Raw genomic sequence first — 22,315 nt, 5'->3', positions numbered from 1 at the left:
CAACTTTCCAGTTTCTTCTGTTTTGTGCAATGGCCATCAATTTACTACTCACAAACACGTGAATTTCATCTATCCATCTCCATTGTTGTCTTCCAGGTTTTCTTTTAGCTCCTCTTGAGTACCATTCTGTTATTTTCTTAGTCCATCTGTCATCATGTCTTCGAGCTATGTGTCCTGCCCAAGTCCATTTCAGTTCTTTAGCTTGTCCTTTATTTGTGTTTGCTGCCTAATCCATGTGTTTCTCTCCTTATCTAACAGTCTGATTCCTAATTTTCTCTATAATTTGTTCCATTCTTCGCTGTGTACTTTTCAGCTTCTCTTCCATTCTTTTGGTGAGTGCCCAAGTTTCACTTCCATAAGTCGTGGTGGGGGGGGGGGTATACATTGGTTCATTATTTTACATTTTAGACGAATTGGGATATTGCTCCTCAGTATGTGACTATATTTCCTAAACACTATCTATCTGAAATTTATCCTTCTCTTGATTTCCAGCCATTTATCATTATTAGAGCTAATGACTTGTCCCAGATAAGTATATTAATCCACCTTTTCAATTACTGTTCCTTCACTGATTATATACCTTTCTGTGGCATACTTGTTCATCATTACTTTTGTTTTAGCCATATTCATCTTTAGTCCGAAATCCTTACTAACTCTGCATAACTGATTAAGATTTTCCTTTAATTTTGTTGGGATCACATGATCACAATGTCATCTGCAAATCGTAACTGGTTTAGGTACTCTCCATTTACATTGACTCCTTTCATTGACACCGACGTAATGTAAGTTTAGCCAGCTTATATAGACAGAAAAAGGAAAATTATATAGATGGCGGCACAGGTGCTGCTTTTTTTTGCATATCAACCCTCTATATAACTGGCTAGGCTTACATTATGTCGGTGGTGTGGCTCTGCTCTAGAGTGCTGTCTGTTCTATAGTTTATTTCTCTATGCATAATTTGCATAGCAGTGGTCTATGCAAATCCTCTGCATTTGTGGATTGATCGGAGGAGGAAGGGGTGGTTTGGTCCTTCGATCTGTTCGCCTTTGCGACGATTTGTCTAGCAATTGAAATGCAGCGATTCCATGACCATTATTGGCCACGTGGTCCTCCGTCGACATGGGGCATAATGGTCAGTCTATTATTTTGTTACTTTTTCTTTTAGTAGTTCGTTTTAGTCCCTTTTTGGTGATATTTCACGTCTCTTGGAACTGGTACCTTACAAGGGGGGTACCACTAAATTATTATATAATTGGCATCATTTTAAATTTAAATTGGATTTAATTGAACTCTTTCCGGTACGGTTTCAGTCTTGTTACCTTTACTTTCCCCCTCTCTGTTGATTTAATTTTTAACTTTTGCTCTACAGTTTTGCCTCTCTTCAGATTTCTTTATTAGTTTTCGAAGCCCCACTGACGTCAAAGGTCCTTTATGCAAACCATTCAGTTTCTGATATTCACGTAGTGCTGCATTAGCATTACTATTATTCTGGTAGAACAGTTTTACTAAAAGAGCACATTCCTTTTTTGTAAGAGCTATAATGGTTATTGACGGTGGCATTGGCCTTTCTGCTTTTATCTAACAGGATGTCATTTGCGTAAACAGTGTCGCTTGAAGTAAATGACAACTTTTACATATGTGCAGTGTCGTTTTTCCCCTGGTGGCGGAAATTTGAACAAATTTTATTTCTTCTACAAATTGCCTCCCCATATCCTAAATGACATACACACCGATTTTCACAGCGCCAACTCTGTTTTGACACTAGGGTCTCCTGAATAGGGAAACTCATTTTATAACCACCTGGTATATGCAAGGTATGAGCCAGACGTGTCTAGACTGAGGCAATAAAATTAATTTAGAATTACATTACATGTCGGCATTGTCCCCTTCAGAGTTTATACATCAATCCTAATGCTTCTTCCACTGTTTCAAGCATCTATGGAAAACTCTTTTGTGATCTGATACTGTCCAACAGTTTCTGCAGTTCAGCTTTACTCTCTGCAGTGTCTTTGAATCTTTCATTCTTTTAATTGGATTTTAATTTTTGGAAACAGGAAGAAGTTTCAGCAGTTTTAGCCAAATACAAAATGGTAACTGTCCCACAGTCACCATTTTGTTCTGTTCTTACTAAAAATTGCTGAACTGAAAAAGCCATGTGGACTAGTACATTGTCATGATGCAAATTCAATCCTGAGTGCCTCCATTTGTCTGTGCATTTTCTCAGAAGAAAATGCCCAGACAAAAATAAGATTCTCCACTTTTTACTCATTGACTAGTTAATGGTTTTCTCTGCACTGGTTGCTGGTCTGTCTCTTGCTTTGCAATAATGACTAATTTCTTTTTGTTATTGTGAATTCCTCTTTTTCTATTCCTTTTTTGTTATTTCTGTTTAGCACAATATTCTTCACTAATCAAAACACCAACAGATTTTTTGAATCACACTGCACTAGTTGTCATTGCAGCAAGCAAGACCCATTAATTTTGTAGTGCATTAATTTTGCTCTTGTCTCAATTGAGCCTGTTTTTGTTTCTATCAATTGTTTTAAGTTTCTTGGAGTTCATCTGAATACCATGTACAGATTTCTATAGTTAGTTTTCCAGTCACCATGCTAAACTCTGTACTCCAATTCTTTCGGCAGCATGGGATATGAAATGTGACAGGGTGCTTGTAGGTCAGCATATCATTATTAAAAAGTGATTTTTAGTCTATGTTCTTCCCCCATCCCTTATTTATTTGATTTTATAAGCCATGAGGTCTCAATCTAGCCACTCACTCCTTTCCTGTCTGGACAGAGTGATGGTCTCAGCATGTGTGAGCTCCTGCTCTGGATGATTACTGATGCTTCATGAGATTTTCCTTCTGTCAAAGTTTTGTTAGCATCAGAAAGTTGAATTCCTGTTTCATCAGTATTGCTGGCTGATACTACAATCATTATGCCTTGGATGCTGACCCCTACTACTGTTATCCTTCATTCAAACAAGACAGGTTACTTTTGTTTGTGCCACTGCATATCGGCATGCCATTGCAACTTTATAGTTTTCTGACTATTTTGATATGCTATGAGAAACTGTTAAGACTCAAAAATAAAAATGTTTCTCTCCATTATATACAGGGTGATTCACTACCAGTGCGACAAACTTGCAGGAGGTGTAGGGGGCACAAAGACGAATCGGAATCACATAGCATTGCAGGGTCTGAAATGCCTTCATCATGCGGTAGAGGACGTTGAACGGGAGGTCGCGTGAACAGTGATCCTGCTGGAAGTCAGCATTTGCAAACTGTTTCTGTTGAAGAAACCAAGTAGCAAAAGTCCTCCGGAGTGCATAATCCGCAGGCTCCATTGATTGGACGCATTGCAGATGGTATGAACTCATTTGGTTTGTTGACAGTATCCTCCATACAGTGGATTGGGAAATACCCAATCGTTGGCCTATCGCTCGAGTACTCGTACTCGGATTGCCTTCTGCAAAACATAGGACATTCTCCTCATTGTCTGGTGTCCTCGTCGTTCGCTCTCGATTCATGGTACCTCTCGTGAAATAACCAGTCTCACGTAACCTTCTGTGCACACGTGTGAAAACTGTATGATGAGGAGCACGCCTGTGCGGTAAAAGTTCCTGGTACAAGCGCAGAGCGGCGCGCCCGTTACATTAACTCCATACGCGAGGTGCATGTCGGCCAGTTCAACGTTTGAATACTCGTCCATCCTACTGCCTCGGGAACCAGTTCGCAAATGCTGACTTCCAGCGGGATCGCTGTTCACACGAACTCCCGTTCAACGTCCTCTACTGCATGACGAAGGCATTTCGGACCCTGCAATGCTATGTGATTCCGATTTGTCTTTGTTCCGCCTACACTTCCTGCAAGTTTGTCGCACTGGTAGTGAATCACCCTGTATATATATATATATATATATATACTCTTTAGAAATGGATCTAAAGTCCTTTATCATTGCAGTTTGCCACTTTTGCTGAAATTTTTGTAATTCTTCCACTTTGATCAAGTAAAGGGGCCTACCTGATTCATTCAGCCTCTTTTTTTTTTTTTTTTTTTCCCCACATATAAATAGAACTCTCTTTATCCACATTCTTAGCTCTTAGTGATTTCTCATACTCAGCTTTTGTCTGTCTTACTCCATCAGTAGTTTTGTTATGTATGCTTATAATTTTCATATGAATCATTCAAAACTACATGAATATTTAGCATAGTAATTAAAAAGAAATTTAACTGATTCATTCCATGATGCTCCTTCAATCTCAGAAACAGTGCATCAAAATCATTCTCCATTTAATTATAATATCAGAAAATGCATGTGAAATCGTAATAGTTAAAGTAACTACCTGTTTTGTCACAAACAAATCAATTGATAGATCCCTTGAGAAACCCAGCACGAATATCAGTGATAACAACATCAAAGAAACTAGAATCCACTGAGACAGCTTACGAATAGGCACATAATGGCCTTAGTAGCCAGTGTGCCAAAAAACAACCACATCTACAACAACTGAGGCAGCTTTATATCCGTTAAAGAAAATTTTCCCTGAAGCCAGATTAAAACTTTTCCCTGATAATGAATAAATATTATTCATTGTCAGGGACAAGAATGAAAATGACAGTATCCTTTAAAAGAGGGTTGATGGAAATTACTTCTGACATAGACCAACATGCATCAGACAGAGTTCATCTGAATACCATGTACAGATTTCTATGGTTAGTTTTCCAGTCACCATGCTAAACTCTCTACTACAATTCTTTGGGTAGCATGGGATATGAAATGTGACAGGGTGCTTGTAGGTCAGCATATCATTATTACAAAGTGATTTTCAGTCTATGTTCTTCCCCCATCCCTTATTTATTTGATTTTATAAGCCATGAGGTCTCAATCCAGTCACTCACTCCTTTTGAATGGATGACAAACATTAATAGTACTGTTGTATATTTTGGTAGACTGGTAGTCCAGTACCCAAATCTGATCAAATTTGAAATGTGGCAGAAGGATACATCATGTTGTGGAAGTTCCAAGTCTGTGGAACAATCAGCATTAGTAGTAACAGAATTTATTTTTATAGTTGTTAGTTTTAACCAGATTTATCAATAGATTAAAAATAATGTTTGTAGAGTATTCTTCTTCTTTTACGACATTGTAAAATCTTCTGGGAAGAAATGCACATTTTGCTTCTGCATCAGTTGAAAAATCAAATATTACCTTTTGATTACATTTTACATATTACATTTTGAAATACTTAAATAGCATATTGTGAAACGGTTTAAGCACAGAGTACATTGGGTTGGCACCTGATATAAGAGGATACAACCTGAGCACTCCACATGATATGCTACACAAGCAAATTTATTTCTCCAAAGTTTAATATTTTTGCACTCACCATTTAACATTTTGCTATATGACTAATTACAGGTGATTCATATTTTTTTTTTGACAAATATTCTGTCCCCCCCCCTTTGTGTATGGCACCCAGCTAGACAAAACAGTTGGACAGCAGTGCCTTAGACTAAGAAATTTCTTGCACTGTCAAGTTTTTGATCTGGTTTGGAACCTTGTTGAGAACCAAGATCAGTGATTTTAGAACCTTCTGTATTTTATCTGTCTTAGAATAAATAACAATTACCCAAATGGTTCAAAAATGTTTCCATGTAGTATATTGCTAATACACGATTTCCAATTTATAAGAGCAAAGTTGAAGTTCCTCAATGAGGCAGTCACACTTTCTTGTCCATTCAAATTGCCTGAAGAAAATTATCTTCCTTTTATAACAATCTCATCACACAGACTCAACATCATCTGAACTTCATCTAATTCTGGGAATAGTCTTTTTGCCTTCTGTAAGCCAAAGGCTTACTATATAAAAAAAAAACAACACTAGGGGGACGAATGCTACTACATCATGCAAATTTTGATGGACCTTTCTATTAAAAGGGGGAGGTCGGTTAAGGGCTCTAGGTATGCCGGGAAATCTACGGCATATATAATATGCCATAGATTTCAGAAGGAATAGCGAGTGTTAAGTGTTGGAATGGTGAGGAGAGTAGGATTAGTGTTAGTGTCGGAAGTAGTGTTGTGTTGGAGTTAAGAGTGTTGTTGGTGGAGTAGTGGTGAGGTAACAGATAAGACGTGAGGGTTAGTTAGAGGTAGTAACAGAGTTAATGCGGTTACTTACTTCAACCCTGCCATTCCTTTTATCATTGATGATAGCAGCGATAATTAGTGAGGAAGAGTTCTTAAGTAGTTAGGTCTTACAAAGAGTGTCCGTGAAGTTATTGGAGTTAGTCGGAAAGCGGCAAGCTGTTTGCTGAATTTCTACAAAGGAGAAATTCCCAGCCAAGGAGAAGGGTTATTCAGATAGTTGGGTTCGGGGCAGTCAAGAGGTCTCATGTTAGAAGCTAGAGGAAGAACGGAATTTAGAAGCCGGATAGTAGATGAAGAAGTCATCACAGAAGGTGTGGGAAGGTCAAAGCACTGATCCTAAAACATTGAATAATATAGCTCACTGTAAGTACTGTTTGATATTATTTCGAATCCTACTATTTGAACAGGAATGGCATTCTGGAGTCCTAAATTACTACTGGTTTATTAGCGTAAGGAATTGTTGGACTAATAAGTTTGAGATAGCAAGAAACCATTAGTGAGATTGTAAATCAAATTAGTAAAGTGAATATTCTAAATTGTTGTAATCGCTTTAGAGAAACTTCAAATAGGAAGAGTTGTAGATGTATACTTGTGTAAATCTGTTTGTTATTTAATTAAACTTAAGTTTATCAGAAGTTTTGTTCATTGTCTCATTCTTTCTCTAGCAAAAGATTATAGATGATCCTGAACTTTCTGATGCAGTTGGCGGCCCAAAAGTTAACTTGTGTTACCTTATTAAAAATTAAAGTAAGAATTCTCACTATAGATAAATTTACAGAAGCCAGTGCTTACAAATTTGGGCACCCGTCAGCACATTGTAAATAATAGTGGAGCATTACACTTCTCACAGCTTTTAGTTACAAGTCCCCCCCCCCCATTGACTCCCTGTCACTCCTTGTGTTTGCAACATTAAAATTTTCATTTCCTGTAGCTGATTGGCACTAGTTCACTTTACTATATTAGCATGTATTGAACAGGTAATGGTCAAAATTTTTTTATTTGACATTATTATATAGACATAGGGAAGTTTCAATTGGTCGGTGATGTTGACATTGAAATTTAAAAAGCATCCAGGTCGGTACCTTCTGGCAGTGAGAAGAGTATGATAAAAAAGGAAATAGGTTGTATAGACAAAGATTATTTTATTATTTATTTTTATTACTTTTTTGACTGGCACAACAAAATCCTAATTTTCTTGCATCTTTTAGCCACACTAATACGGTGATCTCCCAGTTTATGAACATCTGATTTATAAACTTTCAGTCATACAAACTCGTATCTTGACCTTTTGAACCTTTTCACAACTTCATAAAGTATCATCTTTTGAAAGTAAAATGGTAAAAAAAATTAAATATTTGGTGGTGGTTAAGTGTGAAAGCCATCCAGAAATTTTTTTTCACTTGCAATACACATTTTGTAGATTGTGTTGAAATTAAAAAAATAATAATAATAATAATTTGGTAAATTATTAAGAAAAAATTATAGAGATTATTTGCATAGATTTCTAATTTCCTTTATCATTTCACAACCTGAAGACTGAACATGGCATGTTTAAACCCAAAGATCCTGGAGAGGGTGTAACTATAGTAGAAGAGACCAACTGTCTCTTCTACTACAGTTGCATACAGTTGGTTAACCAACTGTAAGCTTGAACTAGAAAGTATTATTTTTACCATTATTTATTTCTATATAAATTACAATAACAACCATTCTCCGTACACAGCTATGGCGCGGAGATGGGGGAACCCCTGGTGCCATCACACAACTAACACACTTTACACAGCTATGGTACTGTCATGATTCACCCCACTCCAATGTTCTTATGTAATTGTATATTTCATTAACCCTTTGTAGAATGATAAGAGAAGTTTATCTCAGTATAGTACGTAGAACACTTCCATATGATACTCTCCAGAAATTAAAATGAAAAACTTACATTAGAGTAAAAAAATAATTAAAACTCAATTTAACGCAATTAAAAATGAGAAAAAATCTATCGACAATTTTTAACATCTATCGAAAACCTACAAACACTGGTATGCTTCTACATTATAACAGCTATCACCCATTCACCTACAAAAGATTGATTACCTTTAATCAATTTCTAAATGCCTACAAATATTCAACGTTGGAATCTCCTTTGGGCTCAGAAATACAAATATTAACTAGCAGATTCTTAACAGGGGTTATCCCCTTGCTACAATAAACTGAATTAGGGTACAAGCTAAGGATAGGATACAAAATACCACACCAACCAACAATAGTATATCAAAAAATACAGAAATTTATTTGTCCCATATGTTGAACAGAGGCACAAACAGCTTAACAGATTCTTTAAATATGCCGAATTTAAAATTGTGGCCAGGCCAATACGGAAATTGCACACTATACTGAAAAATCGCTCAGTCCTTTCCTCGTTCGCAACACAAATTAATGACCTGGGGTATACAACACTGTTACTTTATACAATACTTTGATTGCGACCTCAGTTCGTGCTTCTCGTTCAGCAGTGTCAGAATTAGCCTTTCACGCCATTAACGAAAAACACTTTTTTATTTAAAGAGGCCAAAATACTTAGTGTCAACATAATTATATGCGACTGTTAATTGCAGAAACCATAGAAATTAAATTACATGGAAATTCCATTAATGTTCGTCAGCCATATCTCATCTCCAATTCATGGGCTTTTTCGTGCATGCGTGAAGACAAATAATCCCTATTTAAGTTTCATACTTGCCCCATTCAGTAATTTTCATTCCTGTGATCACGACATACGATCGAAAAGCATTGTCAGCTTCAGAAAGGAAAATCGTTTTGCAATTTTTTCGTAAAATTCTTTTAATTTTCTTATTTTTAATTGCATTAAATTGATTTTTAATTGTGTTAAATTTGATTTTTAATTATTTTTTTAAAATTATTTGTTACTCTAATATAAGTTTTTCGATTTTTTTTTTTGTTTTAATTTCTGGAGAGTATCATACTGAAGTGTTCTATGTACTATATTGAGGTAAACTTCTCTTATTATTCTACAAATATTAATATCGACGTAGAACGTATTGAGCATTACAGCTCTGGTTCATACTATCTATTTCATTGACCCATACATATTTCAATAAAGATATCATTTTAAAATATACAGGGTGTTTCAGTTAAACGTTTCAGAACTTCTAAGAGGGGTAGGGTACATCCTGACAACTCGAAATCATATAGCAATGTGGGGTCGGAAATGCTTTCCTGAAGCTGTGTTGTACACAGAAGCACCATAAAGAAAAGAGACCGTAAGTGAGAAATCGTTTTAATAATACATGAAAAGAAGCAAAAGGTACATGGATTACCGTAGGTACATGGATTATCAAGTAGATAGGTCTAACCGGACCTATCTACTTGATCTTTCTGCAGCAAGTATTGCCACAACTTTTGAGAGATGAACAGATTTCTGCATCGACGCAACACACAATGTGGTTCCAACACGATGGAGCCCCTGCCCATTATAGCGGAGATGTTCGTAACTACCTGGATGTCACATTTGGTCAACAGTGGATCGGACGTGGTGGTCCCGTGCGTTGGCCTGCTCGGTCACCCGCCCTATCATGTCTTGATTTTTATTTCTGGGGTCATATGAAATCGCTAGTTTATGACACCCCTGTTGACAATGCTGAGGAGCTGGTTGCAAGAATCGCAGTAGCTGCCGAAGAAATTCGAAATTCGCCTGGAGTATTCCAGAATGTTCGGATGTCCATGCGTCGGAGATGTGAGGCGTGCATTGTAGCCCGTGGAAGAAACTTCGAACACTTACTTTAATCCATGTACCTTTTGCTTCTTTTCATGTATTATTAAAACGATTTCTCACTTACGGTCTCTTTTCTTTATGGTGCTTCTGTGTACAACACCGCTTCAGGAAAGCATTTCCGACCCCACATTGCTATATGATTTCAAGTTGTCAGGATGTACCCTACCCCTCTTAGAAGTTCTGAAACGTTTAACTGAAACACCCTGTATTGTTTGTACAATATATATTACTATTACAGTATATAAATTTTGTGGCTGTCCCAGTTGTCATGCATTTTTTGATGAGAACATTTTACTTTTTTGGAGCACATTCTCTCATATCTATTGGAAATCGCCACCCAAGATATGAACTTTTTTCTTTATAAAAACTACTTTTCAGGAATGTGTGCTGTTTGAAGATCAGCCGATTACTGTACTAGACATTAAATTTTGCACTTTATTGCTTTTTATATTATCAAACGAATTAAACACATTCTCTCCTGGTGCTTAATGTAATTGGGAGTTGCACACAAGGACTAAAATAAAATTACTTATGCCAAGTAAGTCAAGTATGTTGAGAAAAGCTTTTTCCCCATAAGCCTTGCAGAGTCCTTCAAGCATACAATCCCTCTGCCCATGTCTGGACAGAATTGCAGCCACAAGAATGTTAGCACTTCTGGGTTTCCTGAATACAAAACAAAAATAATGAACAACCTAAGGTTGGTAACGTATGCTGTGGCTACTGCTGCCTTCTATATTTGATTGTCACCCTGCCAAATGATGGGTCTAAACCAAATACAAAGATACAAATTAATTTTAAATTAAATCAATTGTGATAAGGTCATTAAGGCTTAATGACCGTAAGGATAATTAAGTGATGTTATGTCCATCTCAAAAGTTTACTATAAAGTCACACATGGTTGTGGGTTTCCTACCTTTATTTATTACAATCAACATTACTTCTGGCCTTCTGTGATACTTGTATAGATTTTACGAGTATACTGAGTGAAATTCCTCTTTTGCATATTCGCACAGTTAAATGCTTGCTTCTGAAACCTTTTTTGCAGAAAATGTAATTTAAATAATGTGATATAACCACACAATGCCATTTTCCTTCCAACTTTCAGCATTTTAGGTCTAATTTTGTGTACCATGACCTTTTATATCTCAATAATAGAAATGATATGCTGATTTTTCACTATTTTAGTATTTTCCTTTACTCTATTCATCACTTGTGTACAGCAGTTCAAAGTATTTACTCAGCACTTCTAAAATATCCATATCTGGCAATAAGTTTTATTGCCAGATTTTCCATCTTTTTTAATCATCCATTTTTGATTGAAATCAAAATGAGTAATTTAATTATTCACTTAGGTTTTTTTAACCTTTTTTGCATCAGAATTAATATTAAATATTGTATTATTATTGTTGGAATAGAAAAAATTAAAAAAGGACAGGAGTTATCTGTACAGTATTACTATGATGCTGGAAAAAAGCAGATTGTTAACCTTCTTATTTGATAGAAACCAAAAAACAATTCCTTCAAAAACATTTAGAAAAAATATTTACATTTAATTTTTTATTTCTTTGTGTTTTGAAAAGTCACCTGATTTCCTAATGTTGTTATTGAAGTGTTTGTGTGCTTAGAGCTAGATTAAATATATTATTCCACATTTATTATTGTAGCTGCATTTTGACAGCCGGAATCAATTTTTGATAAAATTATTCTTTATTTAGACAGAAATTGAAAATATACGTGATGTTGTTAATGGGACTACAGGCTTTGATGATTCCATTCGAAAATGTAAGTTTGCAAGTATTGCATTATTTATCGTAGGAAAGTGATTTTTTTATTTTTCCCTAATATTATACATGAATCTAATAAAATAACTCCTAGAACTTCTCACATATGACCAGCTCATTAGTAGCCCTTTGGCTTAATGCAAGTATAACATATAACCTATTAATGTGTAGCAGTTTTTGTTTATTGTACTTTATTTATCTATTTATCATGTTGTTTCTTGGATAACCGTACAGCCAGCAGTGTTTTTGATCCTATATAATATGCCGGATGACATACCTAGAAATTGATTGCTCTCTTTTCTTTTCCTTATTATGGTTTTTGTTTATTTGATTTAGCATAAGTCATCCTATCTTCTTGGTCTTCTGCTAATATCTACTACTAGACTTGCCTATGGGTCTCTAGTTCTTTTAATATTTTTTGTTTACCTCCCTTTTTATGTTATATATTCACTCATTAATAGGTTGTATTATACATAGTTTTATAATTTGCTCCCTTTTAGCTTTATCTCTTAATGCTTTATTTGTTGTATTTTTTCCATTGTTCAGTGGTGTGCTGGAGCCAGCTCATGCGAGCTGGTTGTTAAACTAACAAAATGGCTATAAACTGTAGAGTGGCATGCACTTCAATCCACAATGACTAGTGGTATTTGGACAATGAGCTTGTATATGGTGACACAGAAAATCCAGCAGACATGCTTATTTTGGCATCCTTTGTGCTTCCTTTTCTCCTCTCGGCCTTCTGGCTTAGATTGTATTGTAGTATTTCCCCTGAGCCCTTCCCTACATGGCAGCCTGTGTAGGGATTATCTCTGCTAGCAATTTTACAGGAATATTATTTCCAACAAACATCTGCTTAATTTTGCCTGTGCAGCAGCTTCTTAAGGTAATGACATTCCCCTGCTCGACATCTGTCAAAGATTTTGCATTTCTAGAATTGGCATGAATCTAAGGTCATTACCCTAAGAAGAAGCAGCTCAATCGCAACCATAAATTGGCTATGGATGCAAGAGCTTGACAAAAGTCAATGAAAACATTTTGTGAGAATCAATTGGATGTATGGAAATTACAATAAAAAATTAATATTTTATTGTTTGAAATTTTTGTATTTCAAATTGTTGTAAATCACTAAAACTTACAATAAATATACATACACATTCTTGGTTTTATTTTTTATTTTATTTATTCATTTTTTATCAAGCCAGTTAAAAATTCACCAGTGCACTACTGCTGTTGTTCCCCTTGTCTTAGTTATATGTTATTGTAGGTCTTATATATTTTAACTTTAGTATCTGGATTAATGTTTTGATTGTTCCAGATTATATTTAAGCTGGAACAATTGAATTTATATTTAATTTCCCCCCTCTCAATTGATTGTTCTTCTACTTAAGTTATTCCTAAACTATTTAACTGTTCTTAAACAGTTACTCTTCTAGTGTTTGACAATCTGCTGAAAATAGATGAACTTCATGAGATCTTGTTATTCCCTGATATTTTATATTTGTATTTCCCTGGTATACGTTTCACCCATGAGGGAGAACAGACTTTTCTCATTCATTTTACTCAAATCCTTCAGTGCCTTATGCACCTCAGTCAGATCTCTCATTAGATGTTTAGTTTTCAAAATTTGCAGTCCACACCTTCTAAGCTGTTCTTTCTATGTGCGTCACTTTGCACTCGTTGCCTGATTGCCCTTCTGTAAACCCTCTGAGGATGTTCTGTGTCAATTTCATACCTGAATACAATATCACAAATGTGATCTGATCATCACCTTATAAAGAGGAACAATGATGTCTTTCTTACTAGTACTAGCAAAGGTTCTGTAAATCATATAGAGGATACCATGTGCCTTCCTAGCTACCCGTTTACACTGCATGGAAAATTTTATGTCACATTGAATCATAATACATGTCTTTTTTGTCTTGGCCCATCTGTTAACCCTCTATGTGACTCCAATATTTTTGTTCCCCAAATGCATAAACTTGCTAAGATAACAATCTTAGCCGGCCAATAAAATCATCAGCAAACTTTAACAGCCTACCTTGGGTACCCTCGTCAGTATCATTTATGGAAAATTATAAATAGAGAACTCAACACTGATCCCTGAGGGGACCCTATTTGTCATGCATCCACCCTAAAGATTGACCATTTACACTTCAGTCTCCTACGTTTTAGCCTGCTGCAAGGAGGCCTGACATAGCCAAGTGGTCAGGAGCGAGAGTGCATAGCACGCATTCTTTGAGTGAACCGGGGGTTTAAGCCCGTGACTACTAAATACGATAAATATATTTGTATTGACGATTTATTGTAAACTCTACTGACTTGGTTGTTGTGCCGGAGTATAAACAGGAAATTTAAAGCAAGCTTATACAGCATCAGCAAAAAAAAAAAACACACACACTTCCCATTTCACTCATTCATTCCAAAAGTTTGTCCAGCTCCTCCTTGAATTCATTTAAACTATACACTTCCACAATGACTGATGGAAGTTTGTTCCAGCAATCAATCACCTACTGGCTAAAGGCAAATTTCCACATCTATTCTAGAACTGTAAAGCCTCAACTTGAATTTATACCATCTCAGGTGCACAATCTGAGCAAGAGGAGAATCCCATCAGCTTGCTCAAGCCATTCAAGGCCTTATACACCTCAATCAGATCACCTCACAGGTGCCTAGTCTTCAGGCGTTGCAATTTGCAGAACTTAAGTTGTTTTTGGTAAGAGTAACCCTTTCTTCCCCTCATCAATCTCATTGCACTTCTCCGCACTTGTTCCAGTAGCTCTACATCCTTCCTAAAATGAGGCCTCCAGACCTGTATATTTTTCTTGAAAGCATTTTTCCATTATAGTCTTCGTTTGCTGATGAGTTTTGCTTCTATTATTCTCCTTTTCTGTGTTTAAAGTTATTAATAGTTGCTCACAACATTCTAGTAAAAATTCAAATGTAATTTTGTCCCATGCCACTGACCTGAGCCAACTTTACTGACTTTCCTAACTCCCTCCACTAGCAGTTCCCCTGTATTCTTAATGCATCCTCATTGGCATTATCAGTAATTTTTATATCTCCTCTTATTAAGTAAATAAATAATGCTATGCCAAGAAAAAATTTCCCCCATAAACCTTGCAGAATCCTTCAAACCCTAGAGTTAATCCAAATGGCTTTCATCATAAATTCCCTCCTGTCTGTTCAGAAGTACAGCAAAATAACATTTTCTCCTATCGCAACATGACCTTATGTTTCAAATTTACACTGACATATTTTCAATAGATTTTTTTAATTTTTTTTATGCTACACAAATGGGCATACTGAATGATCCTCTGAAGAGGGGGGAAAAATTCTCAATGTGGTTTTAATTTTTGATCTATCATTGATTATTTTTTTGCAATGTTGTCCATGTTTGTTCTTATGTATTTGGAAATATATATATATATATATATATATATATATATATATATATATTTGAAACAAGGCTGCTAGAACTACTGAAGATACATTATTATAACTTTGACTTATTTTTAACATTTTATTATTACTTTGGCATGCCTACCAGAGTTTAGGAATCAATTGCATATATAATCCATAAAATACAGTTCACAACATGGATTACCTTTTTCAAACAGAAAATCTCTCTTACAATTTGTCATAAACATTGTTGCATAGAAGTTATTATTATTATTAGCTACATGGTGCAAGGAAGCCTGAGGCTTATGCTACACCAGCCAAAAAATAAAAAAAAAAAAAAGATTCACGAGTTACAGAGAGAGAGAGAGAGAGAGAGAGAGACAAAAGTAGAAGGGAATCACCAAGAAAGAGAAGAATGATGATATCCAGCTCAAAACCCTGGGTGTGCCAAGCCCATACTCACCAGATGTGAGCCCCTGGGGTTAATATGCACACTATCAACAACTTTTGAGGTGATGGATGTTGCAGGTCTTCCACAGCAATGGTCATTTTTTAGGCTATCCCTCCCATTTCTTAAACAAGGAATAGGAAGAGGCATCCAGTTCCAATAACCATATCCTCATGAATTGCCTTTCACATTGTTCCTTTTTCCCCAAAATTCTCTAGCATTCCCAAAACTAAAGAATTCCAGAACTAGTGGGGGGGGGATATAAATTCAAATTAGCATTAGCATTAGTAGAGGCATTTGATGCAAGAAAGCAAGCTTATGCAGCATCAGCCAAAAAAAAAAACCCACTTCCACTTCCACTTCACCCCTCTGTTCGTTCAAAATACCTGTCCAGCTGAGCCTTAAACTTATTTAGGCTATCAACCTCCACGACAAGGGATGGAAGTCTGTTCCAGCAGCCAAGAGTTCTGCAGCACTCCGTTGTTATGGAGTTCAGTTTATACTTAAACAAATTTCTGAGAATATTTGTATAAAAGTTAATGTCACTGCCATTGCCAGTAATATCGATAATCTTTTCTGTGTATATAAAACAGTAATTTTTTGTTATTATTGACAGTTTTAAGTTTGGTGTCGATATTTAACAAAGATATTAAAGTTGACAGGCAGTAACTACATTTCTACACCAAACTTAGATGAATTATGCTACTGGTTGAAAAAGTGACAGTTAAGCATTAATGCTAGTAAATGTAAGGAAAACTGTCAACAATGACATTAACAAAAATTTAGTATTTTTTTTTACATCCAGGAAAAGATAATGTGCTAATATCAGTATTATTAGCAATGCTATAATAGTTTAAATTTTATACAAATGTTATGCTTAGAAACTTTTAAGACAACAGAACTCTTTAATCTGTGCTAGTACTTCTGCAATACATTACCATCCAATTCTATATATTTTAAAGTGAAGGTGTGAGATTTTTTTTTTTTTTTTTGTTAAAAAAAAAAAAAATGTATATGTACAGGGTTGTTAAAATTAAAGTATCCCTATGCAGTATCCCTCATACCAAAGAGAAATTTGGACAACAGATACAATAAATAATGCGCTCATCATTTATTGATAAAAAAAATTAGTTACAAAATTTGTCACTGTATGGCACGTAAATATCTTAGTTACGATTATGCAAATAACGTAAGTTATTGCCACAACGCCACTACTCAGCTCTACTGTAATGAATAAAAGTAAAGCAGTCTCTTCAAAATCATACAGATGTTTGCCTGCACTACAGCAGCAATGCCAACATTGCAGGAAAAGGCACAATTAGTGAAGCTGTACTATCAGAACAGCAACAATGCAGCTGTGGCTATCAGAGAATTCAGGCGTCAGAAGCGCATAAGGCGTGGACCTATGACTGTTTGTGCTGTCTGCAAAATGATTGCGAAATTTGAAGCAACAGGACATCTTGGTGTTCAACCAGGTAGAGGTTGGATGAAGTGGACTCCTCTCAGTTTTATTTATTATTTTTTTTTACATAGACCTCACTTAGCTCAAATTTCATCTGGTGCTTAACAAGTGTCTGTTGCCTTGGAAATGGTCATGTTGGGAGGGGGGCTCGGTGTATAGACTGAATTGATTGCAGTCCCAATTCACAATGGCAGTTAACATCACTTTAATGGCTGATGCTCTGAAGTTTAATTATTTTTGTAAGAAAGAAAAATTCCTTGGACTGTTTTTCAGAATATAGTTGGTGAATTTGTTCTTAATTCAGGATTTGGTGGGTTTTAAATTTTCAGCTCAGGATCAGTAACTCTCTTTGTTTTTTTTTTTTTTTATGAAAACCCCAAACACGAAAGGTATCAAAACCTATAGTACTTAGTACTGTGCATGGGTTGGGGGAGAAGTATGGGGGGGAGGGGGATGCCGGCAACTTTGCTCTAGAGACTAAACATGGGTTTCACCACTTCGAGCCTGAACATGTTCAAAGATGTTCCATTAAAACAGTATAACTTGTAAATGGATGAACACACAAAAACATTATTGTATACATACTAACTACAAACTATTAGCAACATAGAGCCACCTAGTGCTGAAGTTATGAACTAAAAGCAAGGTCTTTCTGCTGCCTGCCCTCTTAATTTTACTATACAGGTCTAGCAGCCTGTTTCCTTAGGCAAGATATTTACTTGCTCAAAAGGGTACAAGGAATAGTTGTGAGTACAAAGAAATTTTTTTACAGGAAGAGATGAGTTCTGCAAACTAAAAATCTACATAGTGGATTTTTGCTTGAGGTGTTTTAAGGCTAAAATGGACTGAGAAAAACTTAATGATGAGGCACATTTTTTTCTTTTTAGAATGACATTTAAAGGGGGGGGGATAGAGATGCAGCGCAAGAAAATTCTTTGGATAAAGACCTCATAGTTGGAAATCTTATGAAAATTTAAAGGGGAATTAGTGAAAGAAAACTTTGCTTTCATATGAATTGACCATCCAGTAGCAAAGATTGAAGACTTTAGATGATAAGCTATCATCATCATTAAGTTTATTCATCACATAAGGGAACAAACTCAAATCGAAAAGGATAGCTGTAGGATTGATGTGAAAAAATATGCTTTCTGCCAGAGTAATTAATCATTGGAACAACTACCATCTGCTGTTGCAGAATTGGGTAGTTTGAATAAATTTCAGGAAAAATAAGACATTGTTAGTTTTTTGCTGTGCTGCATAAGCTTGCTTCCTTGCATCATTTGCCAGTACAATAATAAGTATGTTTTAATCTCTCTTGCTACACACATGAGGATAATACTGATAGCTGAGTTCAATATTTTTAAGCATTTGCTGGTTTATCTAGTCAAAAATGTTTATTTTTTATGAATTGTTTCATTTAGTAAACACAGACAATATCGGTTTCATATACAGCAGGCCCCCCGTTATAACGCGGTTCGCTTTACGCTGATTCACTATAATGCTGTTCTTATATTATAACCCGTATCTGACTATAACGCTCTTTTACAGATTACATTTTTGACATATTTAACGAAATCGTTTCATTTGATGGAGGCGATAGCTTGAAAATTGAATATCAAAACAGCATTAAAACGTTTCCCACGCCGACTTGAAAAATGTTCCCACGCTCAGTTAAATTTTCTCGCACGCTAATTTAATTGTAGTACAGTCACTTGTTACGTAGTTCTGAGATCAACATTTTAAAAAATGATCAAGTATATTGCTTGTAATATTTGCGTTATATGCATTTATCCGAAGACTGGTCATCACTCAGTACAGTATTAGACATCTTGCAAAATGGACAGTTTACTTGAACATTGTATCGTAATTAATGCAACCAATGCAGTTACACTTTCAAAGAGTTAATAATGGCTGATAGGAATGAAAAAGCAACAACGTCTGCGCAGTATGAAGACTATAAATGTAAGAAAGACTGAATTTGAAAATTAAATTAGACGTTTTGAAGCAAATCGATTCCGGTCAACGACAAGTAGATATATGCCATAATTTAGGACTTGCAAGTTTAACTGCAAGAACAATTATAAAAAAATAAAGAATTAATTTTAGCAGCGGGAAAGATAGCTGTTCCACTGCAAGCAACTAGGGCTAGGCCGGCTATTAGGATTGAAACGGAAAGACTAATTTTATTGAAGATAATATCCAGTGCAGAATTCAGTTAAGTTAAATATTATAAAAAAAAAAAAAAAAGAGAGAGAGAGAAAAAGATCAGCCAATATGATTATCTGAAGAAAACTCACTTAAAAAAAAAAAATGTAGAACCATTTAAATCTGGTAAGGGCTGGTTGAATAGATTTAAAATCCAGGGAGAAGCTGCAAGTGCAGATCAAGGAGCCGAAACTTCAAAAAAGAACCTGTTAAAATTATTGAAGAGGGGTATTGTGTTATACTTCTCAAAAAGTTTTTAACATAGATGAAGCAGGACTTTTGTGGAAACAAATGCCTAAAAGAAGTTTCATATTGAAAGAAGAAAAAGAACATGCCAGGTTACAAAGCGGCGAAGGATCGGTTGACTTTATTGTTGGGTGGTAACGCTGTGGGGGATTTAAAATTAATATCCCTTTTAGTTTATTTGGAAGAGGGCCAAAGTTCAATCCAAAATTGACACATTTTTCATAATTAAATTCATGATTTTAATTGGAATTTTAAGTTTAATTTTGATACGTAAATAGTTACCACATTATTATATACGTATGTAATAAAGAATATTTTGACCGACATTTGTGCATCTTTTCACTACCGTTTATTGATTAGGAAATATCCTATGGCACTGATGCAACTCACAAATACGCATTCCCATATGTTACCTTATGGGAATGCGGCGCTTGCTTAGTGCGAATTCATTTAGCGCTCTGTTTTTCCGGAACGAATTATCAGCATTAAGCGGGGGATCACCTGTACTGTTGTTGTATTATTTATTTATTTCCCAGGTAGATCTCACTACACTCATTATCAAGTAACTGTGAAGTTTCATCAACATTTACAATAATTCAAGTATGTATTGTTGGGAAAATGCGAGCAAGTTTGACAAACAAACTTGAATTATAAGTAATCAGATTACAGAGTATTTTTGTATTAATTTTTTTCATTTATTGTTACATGTTAGGGAAAATATAACATTAAAAATTATGTAGCTTATGAATTTTGGGTTATCAAATTTGAATTACGAATTCTTCTATTCTAATACTTGCCTGTATTGGAATTGTTTATTGATAGCTAAGAAAATAAAATGCAAATAGATATTTACATTGTATGATTCTTTGTTTATTTCCAGTTATTTGTCATGTGATTAATATCACATACCAACATATCGAAAAGTATGTTTTAGCTGAACAGCTGGGTTGCCACTCAGGTATGAGTTATAGAATTTTCACTTTAAAATAATGGACATCATTTTGTGATGTGTATATTCAAATAGCATGTAAGAATCATGTGATAGAGGCTGCCTGTTGTTTAACACTAAATAATTAAATATATGAAATAAGAATACAATGATTAAATATTAGGCCCTTATGTAATGGATCTGAGACAATCTAGCTGATGTTGCTAAGGAATTGAATGGATAATTCATATTGCTCTTTATAGACTAAAGTGCCTTCATAGTAAGGAAAAACTGTGGAAGTAAAGTGAGCAGTATATTAGCAACATTTAAAATATTAGCATAGTTAATATAGAGACAGGTGTCTTTCGTTGTAATGTCAACTTCTGGTCTTGCAGTGCAGTAAAATTTATTTATTTATTTTTTTTTAATTTTTTTTTTGCTGGCCTGCAGTTTGTGTAACAGAAGAAGTTTGTCTAACAGAAGATATATTGTGAATGATGTCACTGTCCTGAATAAGGTAAATGTTGGAAGTGATCACAGAATGGTAAGATGTACACTTGAAATAGATGTAGGAAAGGAAAAAACTGACTCGAGTAAATAATACAAAGGTCTTTGAGATAACAGAGAAGGGGAAAAGCAGTATGTACTGGAACTTAAGAACAAGTTTGAGCTTCTGCAGACTGCTCAGGACCAAGATATCGACGAGGAATATTACAACTTTCTGAAAGTGATAAAGTCCAAGAAACCTATAGGTAAAAAGAAATCCAAAGAAGAAAAAATTAGTCAAGAAACACTTGTTATGACGAACCGAAGACGACAAATGAAGAGAAACAAAAACACTGACAGGGAGAAAATTGAGTATACTGAGTTATGCAAAGCCATTAGAAAGAGGCTCAGAGAGGACATAAGAAGATTTAACACAAGAAAAGTAGAACAAGCATTAAAGGAAAACAAAGGATTTAAAATCAGCAGCCATGAGCAGTAATACAGAAAGACAAATGATACTGAATAGCGATAGTGTACTTATAAACAGCAGAGAAGGCATAATTCAAATAGCAGAAGATTACTATAGAGAATTATACAAGGAGCGAGGGAATGATGCGAGCAGTGGGGAAGATGGATTGCAAAGTAGCAACACATACGACATACCCAATATTCTTCCTGATGAGGTAGAACATGCATTGAAGAATCGGAAAGCCCCGGGGGAAGATGAAGTTACTGTACAGTTGTTAAAATTGGGAGGAAGAGACATAACACAAAAACTCGCAAGGCTCTTCACAAAGTGCATTAGAAAAGGTGTGATGCCTAAGCAGTGAAATAATGCAATCATAGTTTTGCTGCATAAGAAAGGAGATAAATCAGAAATTGGAAATTATAGACCAATTAGCTTGTTATCCCACATCTACAATTTGTTCACAAGGGTCATTACTAACAGATTAGAAAGAATACTTGATGAGAATCAACCGAAAGAGCAAGTTGGCTTTAGGACAGGATTCTAATCTCACAGCTAATGGAGAAAGCAAATGAATATAAAACACCATTATGCCTGGCATTTGTGGATTATGAAAAGGCATTTGACTCCATACAGCATAAGGCAATGTTTCGGGCACTGGAAAGACATGGCATAGATACCCCATATATTATGATTTTGAAGAAAATATATGAGAGTGCTACCTCCTTTATTAGACTAAACAGTAGCAGATTTAAAATCGAGAAAGGAGTTTGACAAGGAGACACAATATCTTCGAAGCTGTTTACTGCTGCCCTTGAGGAAGCTTTCAGAAGATTAGACTGGTCGCAGAAAGGAGTCAATGTGAACGGAGAGTACCTAAACCATTTACAGATGACATTGTGGTCATAAGCCACGATCCCAAAGAATTAGGAAAATCTTAATCAGTTATGCACAGTTA

At 35.3% G+C, this 22,315-nt stretch overlaps 1 protein-coding gene across 1 annotated transcript in view; it reads left to right on the top strand.

Moving 5' to 3' along the window:
• The window catches only part of eIF3k (eukaryotic translation initiation factor 3 subunit k), a 72,584-nt gene that overhangs the window by 39,471 nt on the left and 10,798 nt on the right, over positions 1–22,315 (top strand). The window contains exons 5-6 of the mRNA XM_090379855.1: positions 11,652–11,718; positions 20,358–20,435. Of these exons, the coding sequence (XP_090235981.1) occupies positions 11,652–11,718; positions 20,358–20,435 (145 nt within the window). The remainder of the gene's footprint in view (positions 1–11,651; positions 11,719–20,357; positions 20,436–22,315) is intronic.

The sequence above is a fragment of the Mastigoproctus giganteus genome, chromosome 8, assembly GCF_048544385.1.
Source record: "Mastigoproctus giganteus isolate SK-2022 chromosome 8, ASM4854438v1, whole genome shotgun sequence".
NCBI classification, from domain to species: domain Eukaryota; kingdom Metazoa; phylum Arthropoda; class Arachnida; order Uropygi; family Thelyphonidae; genus Mastigoproctus; species Mastigoproctus giganteus.
This window is presented reverse-complemented; position numbering and strand designations above follow the sequence as displayed.